At 38.3% G+C, this 13,590-nt stretch overlaps 1 protein-coding gene across 4 annotated transcripts in view; it reads left to right on the forward strand.

The window, feature by feature from the left end:
- ATP8B4 (ATPase phospholipid transporting 8B4 (putative)) overlaps positions 1-13,590 on the forward strand; it is a 270,644-nt gene that overhangs the window by 99,767 nt on the left and 157,287 nt on the right. For all 4 annotated transcript variants that reach the window (XM_033190153.1, XM_033190150.1, XM_033190152.1 and 1 more), the window contains one exon: positions 7,747-7,819. In XM_033190153.1, coding sequence (XP_033046044.1) covers positions 7,747-7,819 — 73 coding nt within the window. The remainder of the gene's footprint in view (positions 1-7,746; positions 7,820-13,590) is intronic.

A 13,590-nucleotide genomic window follows, 5' to 3' on the forward strand; every position in this document is an offset into this window, starting at 1 on the left:
AACCACAGTCTGTATCTAATTCCACTTGCAGCTCTGACACTCAGCATAGTGTCTAGATTAGAGTGGTCATTTTGTACACATAAGAGTGGTCTTAAAGTCATTAATGAAGGATGATGATACAGCATATGCCAGTGATCAACTCATTAAGAATTCTAGGGCCAAGCTCGGTGGCTCATGCCTGTAAGCCCAGCACTTTGGGAGGCTGAGTTGGGCAGATCACTTGAGGCCAGGAGTTCAAGACCAGCCTGGCCAACATGGCAAAACCCTGTCTCTACTAAAAATACAAAAATTCGCCAGGTGTGGTGATGCATGTCTGTAATCCAGCTACTCAAGTCGCCGAGGCACGAGAATAGTTCAAACTCAGGAGGTTGAGGGTGCAGTGAGCCAAGATGGTGCCACTGCACTCCAGGTTGGGTGACAGAGTGAGACTGTCTTAAAAAAAAAAAAAGAAAAAGAAAAGAGAAAAAAAGATTTCGACTTATGTGCTATCCCATTTTTGAGGAACTAGGGATGATAAACATTACAACTTATTTTAAAGTGACATCTTGAAATTTTCTTAAAAAGTGTTTGGGACAATATTACTGCTAACCTAATAAATAAATTAACTCCTGATATTCCAGTGATACCTTTAATTATACTTTGTGCTGTAAAATCAGAAATGCTGTTTCCAGAATGTTAGGTTTTCTGGTCAGAGCAAACCGCATCACACCATTGAGCAACACTTTTGTCTGTGTTGCTATGGCATGTATTATTAGTTGACATGTAAGGCAGCCAATATTGTATTCTAGTTCAAGAGACATTAGGTTATCACTTAACTGGGCTCTGTATAGGAAAATTGATTGAGAATATCACTAGAGGCAATGAAAACATGTAACATAGACCTTTTACCCTAGAACTAAGATATCCAGATTTTCTTCTCCATTGGAAACTATCTTCTTTTGGGGTATTTGTTTTCTTCAAAAAGAAGAGAATTATTTGTGGTTAAGCTTAGTAAGAGTGAATTCTCTGATTTTTTCAAAATAATGTGTGGCCACTTAGATGAAGAGAATAGTTGATCTACTTGGCTAAGGTGATAGTACATTTTTTAAATCAAAATATGTTCTTCATGTAAGAAAGATTTTGGGAACGGTGATTTTTTCCTATAGACATTATTCTTAGGATAGTTAGGTAGTCAGTGATTATCTGTAGAATATTTTTAATGGATAGATACTAGAAATGTATCTCCCAGCTTTATTCTACTGTTGGCAAAGGAGGTGAATCAGATGACCTCAGATTTTATAGATTTGTTTTCCCCAAAAGTTTTAAACTTGGATGAGGGAAGCACAAAGATTCATGGCGGCTTACCTGCATTAACTTTATAGTATTGAAATTGAAATGATAGAAAGGTGAAGCTTAGAATTAAAAAAAGGAATATTGGCTCACATCTGTAATCTCAGCACTTTGGGAGGCCGAGGCGGGAAAGTCACTTGAAACCAGGAGTTCGAGACCAGCCTGGGCAACAAAGTGAGACCTCCCCTGCCGCCTGCCCCCCAAGGAAATGTTATAAATACATGAAGATGTCAATAGCAAATCTGGGAATGGGCTCTCAGTTTGTAGTGGATGTTTTGCTCTGCCACCCACGTTCCCCCTTAGGACTGCAGAACATGTTTTCCCAGCTGTCAGGAGTGCTGCCCACATACAACTTTCAGCTGGCAGCCCTCTCTGGGAATTGCCCATGGCTGACTACAGTGTTTTGTTTAAGGACACTCCTCCTTTTTGGGGTCATCCTGCATCCAATGACTGAATCATGCCATAGTATAAAGTCCTGCTCCCTTTGATCCTATTCTAAAGGCCTGTTGCAGCTCCAGAGCTCTCTGTGGGTGTGGCTGTTGCTTTCACTGTGGCTGCATCAACAGCCCAACTGCTCCCTCTGCCCAGCAGTGCTTCCTTCCTCTCTTACAGGTGTTAATCCCAAGAGAACTTGCCAATCAACCTCTTATACACAAAGCTCCCTCTAAATCTACTACCCAGGAATCCAACCTAGACCAATAGCTCTGTTTTCTCCAAGGTCAATCTAAGATATTTCCTTTAGCTTTCATAAGTGAGAACAGATGGAATAGTCTTTCTCTGAAATCATTTTCTTTTGAATTCCTGTGGCTTCATAATCTATAGCCATCTATTCACAGAATCCTACTAAGAATCTACAGAAGATAGAGTCTTGGGAGGTTCATTTGGGCAAGGGTTTCAGTTTAGGAAAATGATGAAAGAGAATACATTTCCTGTACAACATTCAGCTGGCTTATTGTTCAGGTAAAACTTAGTGAGTTGATCATTTTATTTTCAAAATAGGAAGGCTAAATTGTGTGTCTATTTCTGCATCTGAATAATGCACAATAGGATTTATATAAATTAGGCAGGGCATCTGTAAGATTGATTACGTTTCCTCAGCAAATTGTTAAACTAAATTCTCCATGCTGTAGCACTACATCTTTCATCATCTCCTCTTATTCTCACCCTCCTCCCTGGCAAAATTGATGAGAGAGCATCTTCAGCAGCTGACCAGAGACCTCCCTGTGTGATTTTTGCCACAGCATAAGCATTTTGCTAAAATGAAGGGAGAAAAAGGGGAAACATCTGCATTCTTTAAAATAAATAGATTCCAAAGACATGAGCGTTATGTTCATTCTCAGTGTAATGAGATCCTGTTCACCAGTCTGTTATTAGGGGATTAGGGCCAAGCTGTCTGTTTTCCTCTAGCACAGCTCTGATGGTGCTGGGATTGAAAAGAACCAGAAACTGCTGCTGTCCACTGAGTGTTTGTGTCAGGGGATCATGATTGTAAGCTGTCTTTGGATCAACTGGTTTTAAATGCCAGGAGTGTGCACTGTTGCTGTGATTGGGTCCTTTCAGCTCCTTAGGGTCCAATCTTTTTCTATACAGGTAATACATAATTACTCTGGGAAATAACGTAAACAGGAACGATAAACATAGATTTATTGAGAGCATGGGCTTTGTAGCCAGACAAACTTGGGTTCTGGTCCTAGGCCTGCCACTTACATGTGACCTTGGCAAAGTTTTCTTCTATTACTTCTTCTTCTTCTATTCTTCCTTCCAGTTGGCCATTAAAATACTAATATGTGTAATGCCAAAAAATTTAAACAGTACAAAAGAGCATAAAATGGAAATGAAGTCTCTCTTCCATCCCAATTTCTCTCTTTATTTCTCTATTGTCAACCACAGTAGTTTCTTGTGTATCTTTCAAGAAATTTTCTATGCCTATAAACATGTGTAATATATCCTACATGCACTTACTTCTTTTCACATTACCTAGTAATGTAACTAACAGCATATTTCATATTAGCACATATAGACCTACCTTATTCTTTTCAGTGGCTGCACTATATTCCATTGAGTGAATGAACCATGATTAAATAAGTGTTTCATGGTATATCTATCTAATTCCTCTTGATGGACATTTTTGTGACTTCTAATCAATTTCCGTTACAAATAATGCTGCAGTAAATATCCTGGTACATTCATATTTGAGTACCTGTAGGATCAGTTTTCAAAGTGTGTGGTTATTTAAACTTTTGATATATACTGCAAAATAAGGCAAAGATCACAATTTCTATGAACCTCAGTGTCCTATTCTATAAAATGGGAGTCAAAACAATACCTATCTCTAGGACTGTTGTGAGGATTAAATGAGATAAGATACATGAATAGTGTTGCCAGATGTAGCAAATTAAAATATAAGACTCTATTTAAATTTGGATTTCAGGTAAACAATAATAATGTTTTTGTATAAATGTGTCCCAAATATTGCATGGAATATATACTAAAAATAATTTGTTGTTTATCTGAAATTCAAATTTGATGAGGTGTTATTTATTTTATTTGGCACCCTATACATGAAGGGATCAGTACAGTCCCTGGAATGCAGTAAGCACTAAATAAACATTGGATGCTATAATTCTTTTTAGGCATTCAGGCAAATGCTTTCATTCAATAAATGTTTTTGGAAATAATGATTCTATACTCCTTAATTTATTTATCATTCATTCACTACATACTTATTGAGTACCTGCTGTGAACTAGGCATTATTCTAAGTCCTCAGGATGAAGTGGTGAACAAAACAAAGTTTATGAGCAAGGGAATACTTTTGAATGTTATAGGGCCGACATATGCTTGAGATTAAAGAAGAAACCAAGCTCAGCGTAAGTGGATTGATTGGTTAATTAGGGGAGGTCAATTATATTAACCTTTATTATCTTCTGTCTCTAGTACCCCAATACTTCTGTAGCTTATGAGGAAATCCCCTTTTCAGGAATCCATGTTGCTGGTGGGAAATCAGGAGCATTAGAACATGGAAAGGATGACCTTGATGAACCCATTGAAAATCCCCTCTTGTTTCTTAAGCTTTAGCAATGCACTTGCAATATTGCTTCCAAAAGTGTTGCTTAAGGTCAACGCTTGATTTTCAGCTTCTGAAAGCAATGGGTCTAGTGACATGGAGCATGGTAGGTGCTACCTCACTCTCAGACTTTCATTTTCTCAAGGAGATTTTCAGCAAAGTCTAGCAGCTCATACCTTGCTATGCCTCATCAGAAGACCAGTTTATCAAAAATTATTAGTTGCAGTTGCTATCTCTTACCTCCTTTTCTTAGAACTCAGAGTTCTGAGAGTAGATATATAATGGTATATTTTTTAAAAAATTGCTTCAAATAATTCTAGTTGCTGTTCTGTGGCAGTTAAACTCCATATGTTTTATGGTACTTTTGGAATTTAAATTTTATGAAATTTTTACTTGGATTTTGGCTTCTTTAGCAATTGGCTTGTGAGTTTGCTAAGGTAAAGGCTATCTCATTATGCCATATGTATTTTTTAAAAAACTGATTCTAAGATGCATTAACTAGATTATGTCAGAGTTTTATACTCTGAAATAATTATACGATGCTGAAAATTGAGCCACATTTTAAAATCTTACAGCTTCTCCTTTCTTTGCAGAATATTCATATACTGCAATTCATCTACAGGAGCTTTTACCTTTTGACAACGGCAAAAGCAAAGTTTGAAGGTGCTGAGTCTGTGGAGCCAGTATCACCTTCACAGCCCAAAAGGCCATCCTATATCCCTCTAGAAGAGCTGTGGTGCAAGACTGCTTTAAACACTAACCCTGAGAACAGCTGCATCACACATGTAGAGCCAGGGAGTGTCTGCTTTCATGTTTCAAGTTGGTGACAAAACCCAATCACCATACAAGCTAAAATTTTAGAAGTCTAGAAATATTCTGAAGATGAGTTTTAAAGCAAATAATTTTGTCTGCCCCTCCAGTCCTGTGGGACATTTTTTATGTATTGTTGTCAGTGGTGGTGGTTGTAGGTAGGAGAAGAAAAATGGTTGGATTCAAAATACAGATTATTTAAATTCATTTACAAGTCTTTATCGGTTTATGCTTATTCCGTAAGTTTGGGTACTTCTGTTGTTATGACCCTTAATGCTCATTAAATATATCTCTGAGTTCCCAGTTAAGTGTAGTTATATATATCAATATTTAATAAGACAGAGCAAGGCATCTCACACAGCCTGTGGCTTACCAATATCTCCAGGCTCTTTTTCTGTAAACTCTAGTTACATTTGTAGAGTGTTACTTTCTCCTCTTTAAAATAATCTATTTTGTACTTCTTTTTCTTACTCTTTGTTCAGTTTCTGATAACTTTGTCAAGTCATAAGACAATTTCCTATCATGATCTTACTTTGTGTGGGCTGTGCTTTCTTCTTGTTAGGGTGCTGTCCACAAATCTGAAAAGTGTGTCCAGTTGTCCATTGTACAGGTTGTTGATGAAGTAGTTTGGATTGTGCTAGGCTTAGCATCAACATCCAGGATTACTGCCTGCTGTTTCTTGTATAATCCTTCCTAGAGCTTGTACTATACAAGTTGGAAGAATAAGAGTTTGGAAATAAAATGCAGTATCATCTCAACTTCTTCCTGAGGCAGGTGCACTTTCTTTTCTTTTCTTTTTTTTTTTTTTGAGACAGAGTCTCGCTCTGTCGCCCAGGCTGGAGTGCAGTGGCCGGATCTCAGCTCACTGCAAGCTCCACCTCCCGGGTTCACGCCATTCTCCTGCCTCAGCCTCCCGAGTAGCTGGGACTACAGGCGCCCGCCACCTCGCCCAGCTACTTTTTGTATTTTTTAGTAGAGACGTGGTTTCACCGTGTTAGCCAGGATGGTCTCGATCTCCTGACTTCGTGATCCGCCCGTCTCGGCCTCCCAAAGTGCTGGGATTACAGGCTTGAGCCACCGCGCCCGGCAAGGTGCACTTTCAATAGAGACTTCAAGGCAATTTGGTAGCAGTGCAGTTTCCAAAAATGACACAATAGCCTTCTCCATCCACTCATGCCTATTTTTTCTGAGATACTGTTTGCTGAGAAGTGTCACTAAGGTACCAGACGAGGTGTCTCTAGGAGAAATTAACCAGCACGTAATTCATACCTGTAAAGATAAATGAGATTTAGAAGGCTTCCTAGATTCTTCTATTGTTGTCAAACTAGATAAAGTTCAGAAAAGTGTAGCATTGGAAAAATGATTGAATTCTGGCTAGAGATGAAAATACTGCAATTGAAAAATTTCCAGAACAACATGTACTTGGATCTGTATTAAAGAAAAATTCTTTGAGTGTTTAAGCCAAATGATCCAGCAGAGTTGATAGTGTGAGGCATATTTCACAGTTGAATAAATATTTAAAACTATTTTCCAGGCTATAAAACAAGTAAATTAGGTTAATTTTTTTTTAAAGTACAATGAAATTAACCTGTCCACCTCAACTTGTTGGGCAAACCTGCTCTACTCATCCCAGCCTTTTCTCTTAGAAGGGAATCTCTGAGAAAGAAATGTGATGAAAACTTCCAAGTTAGAAAACAAAGCTGGTTTACATTTCAGGGAATTTCAGAAGGAATGATTAGCATCATGGTATACTGACCCAGGTGGTCTGTATCCAGAGGGCCTGTCTGCTTTTGGGCAGCCCTGACTAAGTTGTTACTAGGGGCCAGATTCAATGGACACAATAGCTTTTCATAATAAGCCCCTTTGAACTGGGTGGAGGGTGGGCTTGGGGCTCCATCGTATACATGAGCTGCACAGAAAGCAGTGCAGTAGGTTGACTGTGTTGTTCTCTATTCTGAGCTGCTGTCCTGTTAGGATACCAAGCCTGTCCTTCAGCCTCAGTGCTGGTTTGTAGGTGGTCCTTCTCATTGAGTCTTCCAAGGCTTCTTTTATCATGTTTTGTTGTTCTTGTCCTTTCCAGGCTTTAACATATTTTTCCTGTTGCATTTTAGCTGTTGCTCTACCTTGCCACTGTCTCCTTCACTTTCTTGCCTCCAGTTAAATAGACTTCTGAGGCAATGGCAATGATGTTTCTGTATTAATAAAGAGTTTGAAAAGAATGTCGACGACTAAAATTTATTGAGATTTCATGGCTGCTGCATAAAGCTGGCACCATGCGGGTGGTGGAAAGCGTGCTCAGCCAAGAGTTTAGCATGTTGAGTTTAGCCCAGGAGTACCAATAACTCACTGGGTGTCTTTGGGCAACTACTTAACCTCTCTGGGCCTTTGTTCTCATGTTAATGTAAGGCCATTTTGAATTTAACATACTAGGAAAGTCTCGTCGGCTTCCTCTGTTATATGATGCTACATTGTGAATACATTCCCTTGGTTGTACTTCTGAGTCTTCATTCTTGAAAAAAATTAATTTTGTTTTTGTTTTTAGACTACAGAATGAAAAATGGATGAATGTCAAAGCGGGAGACATCATTAAATTAGAAAATAACCAATTTGTTGCTGTGAGTATTCAATATTGTTTAAAGAATTTATCGCAGATTGAAGTAGCCTATGTATGGAAGTATTTACATTTGTAAATTTAGTAAATCCTTACTAATCCGCAATAATTATCTTCAGTATGTATTAGTAAAAAGTCTCGGATCACGAGGTCAGGAGATCGAGACCATCCTGGCTAACACAGTGAAACCCCGTCTCTACTAAAAATACAAAAACTAGCCGGGCGAGGTGGCGGGCACCTGTAGTCCCAGCTACTCGGGAGGCTGAGGCAGGAGAATGGCGTAAACCCGGGAGGCGGAGCTTGCAGTGAGCTGAGATCCGGCCACTGCACTCTATTCCGGGTGACAGAGCGAGACTCTGCCTCAAAAAAAAAAAAAAAAAAAAAAAAGTCTCAATTATAAAATATTTTAAAAGACATTGATTTATTAGTTTCAATAACATGATAACTCACATAAGGTTGAGTGAGTATCACCTTGTCTATTTCCCTAGGGATCTTTTAAATTAATAGGAACAAAAGATTTTAAATTAGAAAACCAATATTTGATGTAAATAAGAGTTTTTAAAGTGCTCCTGAGTACTTTAAAAAGTCTGTTCTCACATATTTTGTGATTAGTACTGTTAATATCCTGATCAGTATTGTTAATTTACAGTATATTTGAAAAAATCATAAGCTAGATAAAGAGAAAAGATATGTTTCTTCCTTAAAAATTAGAAAATGTGTATTGATTGTGCTGAATTAATAACATGTTAATTAATGAGATTTTACTTTATCAAATATACTATAATTTATATACTCAAGTGGCCTATGTTATAATTTCCTTAATAAAATTCAAGGGATTAGTCTAATCACTAAAATATATGCAACTAACTATAGTTCAAATTAAATTTAAGGTAATAAAAGTTATTGAGATCAGAGATTAAAAGTTCAAGTTATTGTATTGTTTATGTCAAATATATATTAGATTACATATGAAATTTTTTGTGTTGAGTGCTATTTTGTGTATCAACTTGAAACATTTTAGCACAGGGAAAAAAATATGGCCCCAAGAGTTATTTACAAGACAACTCAGTTAAGACTCCTAAACATTCACTTTCAGAAGCAGTCTTCTTTCATTAATGCACCATCTGTATATACTGAGTTCTCCAGAACAGCCCACACTAAGGAGACTAGTCAGTAGACTGGCCATTCACAAAAGAGTTCACACTTTAAGTAGAGAAGTGCTTATTTCTCTGGTAACCACAGTGCTTTGGAAAATAGCTGGAAACCAAAAATAAACAAAAAGGTGTCAGCAGCCAAAACAGAGGTCTCAAAGTCCACTCTGGGTTAAGCTTCTCATAAGTAGAATGGTTTGCCAGGTTCTCACTCGCAATCTATTTACTTTTATTTAAGCTGCAATTTAAATTTGCTTATCCATCTTGTTTTTCAGCTCATTAAAGATTAGAAATAATACCCTGAAAGGTGGTGTCTGTTAGAACATACTGTGTGTGTGGAATCAAGGTAGATCCAGTGTAAGGGCACTAGATGGAGAACTGGGTGAGAACGGAGGTTTTGCTCCATTCCTTCAGTGACAGCAAAGACATTATCTTCTTTGTCTTTGGTTTGTCCATGTGTCAAATAAGAAGCTAGACCACTACAGGATCTCAAAACTCCCTTCCATGCTGTGATTCTCTGTCTAAGCTGACACCGGACTATGTGATTCTTGCAGGCAAAGCACATATTGATTTGCCTGTTCTCCAACACTTGGTACCATGTTCCATCATCAGGGGCATTTGGTAAATGTTGGCTAAATAAATAAGTATTGATCTTTGTAAGAAAGAAGACAGGAAAAAAAAAAGAAAAGTGTATATAAATTTACAAAAATTCAGATGTTCTGGATCAATGGGATACCAGTAAACAGTATCTGCCCTGGCCGGGCGCGGTGGCTCAAGCCTGTAATCCCAGCACTTTGGGAGGCCGAGACGGGCGGATCACGAGGTCAGAAGATCGAGACCATCCTGGCTAACATGGTGAAACCCCGTCTCTACTAAAAATACAAAAACTAGCCGGGCGAGGTGGCGGGCACCTGTAGTCCCAGCTACTCGGGAGGCTGAGGCAGGAGAATGGCGTGAACCCGGGAGGCGGAGCTTGCACTGAGCTGAGATCCGGCCACTGCACTCCAGCCTGGGCGGCAGAGCGAGACTCCGTCTCAAAAAAAAAAAAAAAAAAAACAGTATCTGCCCTAATTAAAGATTGTGTATATTCAGGATTCTTGGTCTAAGAAGAAAGGGCTCCAGGCAACTCATTCAAGTTCTACTCTCAATTAAAGTGATTACAGTGAAAGAGTTTTGGTGCTTCTAAGTGGATAACCTTAACTTATAAAAAAGGGACATGTGGAATTCTAAGATGTGTGCATTCAAATGTTTTTGGCAACGACTTTAGCTAGATAGTGTCATAATAGAGAGGAATTAGCATAAACCTATATATGCCACACACTTAACTATCATTTTATTTGGAACTGAATATTTCAGGAGCAATGCTAGGTATGTTTTTTACTTCAGGTATTCAGTGAAATCAATGAGTCCTAGGAGCCCCATGAATGTGCTCTAACAAGGGGGAACATCAGACTGGACTCAGTCTGCTCATTTCTCACATTTTTAGGAGTGGGTCCAGAAAAGCAGCAGTCAAATCTATGTCTCAAAGCTTTTAACTCTGTGGTGCCTCATGGCCAGCATATCTAGGCTCCAATCAGCACTCTAGCCTTTATATTTGAATTTGTATTTTCCTTGGACTTTGTTTTTAATTTAGTTATATTTTCTAGATTATGGTATGTATGCTTACTTGCTATTGCAAAAGCATCAATGAAATGAAATACAGAAGGCAAGCACAAGTGCAATGGAAGAGCAGAATATTGAATTTTAATTAATTTAGATTTAAATAGCTACGTGTGATTTGTGGCTACTGTATTAGACACACAGATGTGGCCTTTTATGGTGGTTCCCATAATGGGGTGAGAATGCTTATTTTCCACTCTTCCTCCTGTTTTCATTTGGAGGGACGGCACCAAAATAACACTTTAAGTGTCTTTCATCCACTTGCTCACTCCTCTCTCCTAGGAGTGACTTCTCGAATTGGTGAGTTTGGGAGCTGGGAGTGGCACACATGACCTAGGTAATGCTTCCTTAATTCTTACTGTTTTTGAGCTGCACCTGTGTGCAGAGAGTCCGCTCTGCTCTGCTCTTCCATGCCATCAATGGTATAGAAACAAATCCCTGTGGTGGGGGTAGTGGGAGGGCCAGGGGAACTTAGAGATTCCAGCATCTGTGGCTCGATAAGTTTGTCTAATGGGGTGAAGCCCATTTGGGCCACAGACCTAAAGCCTGGTCTTTATCAATAATAACAGCTTTATCAAAAAAAGATGATATTTTAATCTCCATTGTTCTCTGTTTGACTCCTACAAATGTAGTTCTGTTGGCCTAATCTTTGGATAACTAAGGATGGGAGTCCTTCAAAACCACCTCACAGCACCTCTTGATTAGATAATTTTGTTCCAAGTTTTCCCATGACTACCTACTCAGCACCTACAAAACCATTTTCAAGGGCAAGAAAATTTTTTTTAGGTGAACCACTGGAATCACTTAGGAGTATTAATATATCTCCCTGCACTCTGGTATCAGCTGGCAGGGGCTTCAGAGAGCTTATATTTGGGGGGCAAAACTTATGGGACCCTGAGAGAGACCCACTTAGGAGTTATACTGAGGTGGATTTTGGGGGAAACCAGGTTGTGAAGGTCGTGAAAACAATACTAGCATTTATTGACCATGCATCACATGCCAGACAATATTAACAAGCACTTTCTGTGATTAACTCATTTAATCCTCACATTAGCCCAGTAAGGGCAGGTTATGTAGTATCCTTATTGCTCTCACTTTACAGATGAGAAAACAGAGGCACAGTGCCCTCAAATAGCTTGCTAGTGGGACATTCAGGAGTTAAGTCTATGTAATCTAGCTCAAGTGCCCCCACTTCTAACCACTACCATTTGCTGTTTCTGACTCCATTGGAAAAGTCATCCTCATTGACTTGAGTCTGTGCTACCAGCGTTAGGGGCTCTGGGCTTGGATGCTGGAAGCCAAGTGATCAGAAAATATGTTGTGCCCAATGCAGATGCATAACTTCTGGCTGTTCAAACTTAGAATTTGCAACCTGATTTATGTCAGTTCATCAGTAAACTTTTAAGCAAGGAAGAAAACCTCACCAGAGATTGCCAATTAGCTGGCATATTCAGAAGTTACTTACCTTTTTTTTTTTTTTTAATGTAGGGAACCCCCTTGTTTTGCATTTGTACATACATTTTAAAATTCAAGAATACTTTTGGGCTGAATTGCCAGAATTCCTAGTTTTTTGGGGCAACCAGGAAAAATGCAGAGTATAATTCAGATATCACAAGGAGTTTGACTGGCATTAGAAGAACCAAATACGTTTTGTTAGAAAAACATACTGCAGAATTCCTGATACCACCGGAACTCGGACCATGGGAGCCAGGTGTACCTTTCTCCTTCACTTGACAGCAGTGCTCTGGTGTTATTTCACTTTTCTTAGCTGGTGGTAGAAATAAAATCCTTACTGGGCATGAGTATATTTGAACATTACCAGAATTGAGTTGTTTAGCTTGTTTGAAAAGTCCTTCCTTTCCCTCCACAAAAAGGCATTCATAGAATTGTTTTAAAACCAAGGCATTCTTCTGATACAGGAATTGACAGTTTTACCCTTTGGAAATGATAGGGCTAGAAAGATTAATTTGACTTAAACTCCAGGTGTGACTGGAGTGGGCTTTTGGTCTTTCTTGACTCATCAGGGAATTTCATCTATTCTTTTTCAACACCTTTCTTGGACGCACTTCCAGAGAGGCTTTTTTTTTTTTTTTTTTTTTTTTTTGTGTGGTCTTATTGCCCTCATTGCTCTTTTAAGTTTTACAGCTTCAAGTCAGTTACTTGTTGTTCTAACCTATTTGCTGTGAATAAACCATCACTATCTTTCCATCTCTTTCTGTGTGTGTGTCTCTCTCTCTGATATATATCTAATTGTCATATTTATATGACAGTAGAAAGTGGGGGTAAAATATTCAGGCAAGGATATTTTTTGACCAGAGGAACAGCCTGCCTGTTAATAAATTTTGTGATGTCCATTATTATTCTCACACTTCCTTCTCTTCTTTATCACCATCTTTTTCTTATTCTTCTTAAATCACTGTAATTAGAAAAACAATGATATATCTAGTACATATTAGTAACCAGTATGCATTTATTGGACCTGAAATTTAAATTTGAAATACAAATGTTACCTATTACCATACAAACTTCATTTTTAGGATCTCATTCTCATTTTTTGACTCAATACATGAGCTATTTTGTTTTTTATTTTTATTTTTGGATTATAATAAAAGATGATGTTGTAGATGATAGAGAAGATAAATAACTCTATGTGTGAGAATGGCCTAAAAAATAAAAGGAGATCCAAAAGTGTTCAACTTAATTCTACAAATTTATCTTTCCATCAGGTCACGGAACCACAATCCAAATATTCTTTCACCAGAGTGGTTTTGATTTTTGAACGCCAACAAAGCAAAACAAAACATAAAACAAAGCGAAATGCTTCCTGTTTTTCATAGTTGTGTTCCAGTGATTTAGTAGCCCACCAGAGGAAAAGAACATACATTTTGGGATCAGAAGTTCCGAATTCTAGTTCCAGCTCTGCAATTTAAGCTATGCGTGTCCATGAGGATTGTGTTAAGTCTCT

The sequence above is a fragment of the Trachypithecus francoisi genome, unplaced genomic scaffold, assembly GCF_009764315.1.
Source record: "Trachypithecus francoisi isolate TF-2019V2 unplaced genomic scaffold, Tfra_2.0 Lachesis_group3, whole genome shotgun sequence".
NCBI lineage: Eukaryota > Metazoa > Chordata > Mammalia > Primates > Cercopithecidae > Trachypithecus > Trachypithecus francoisi.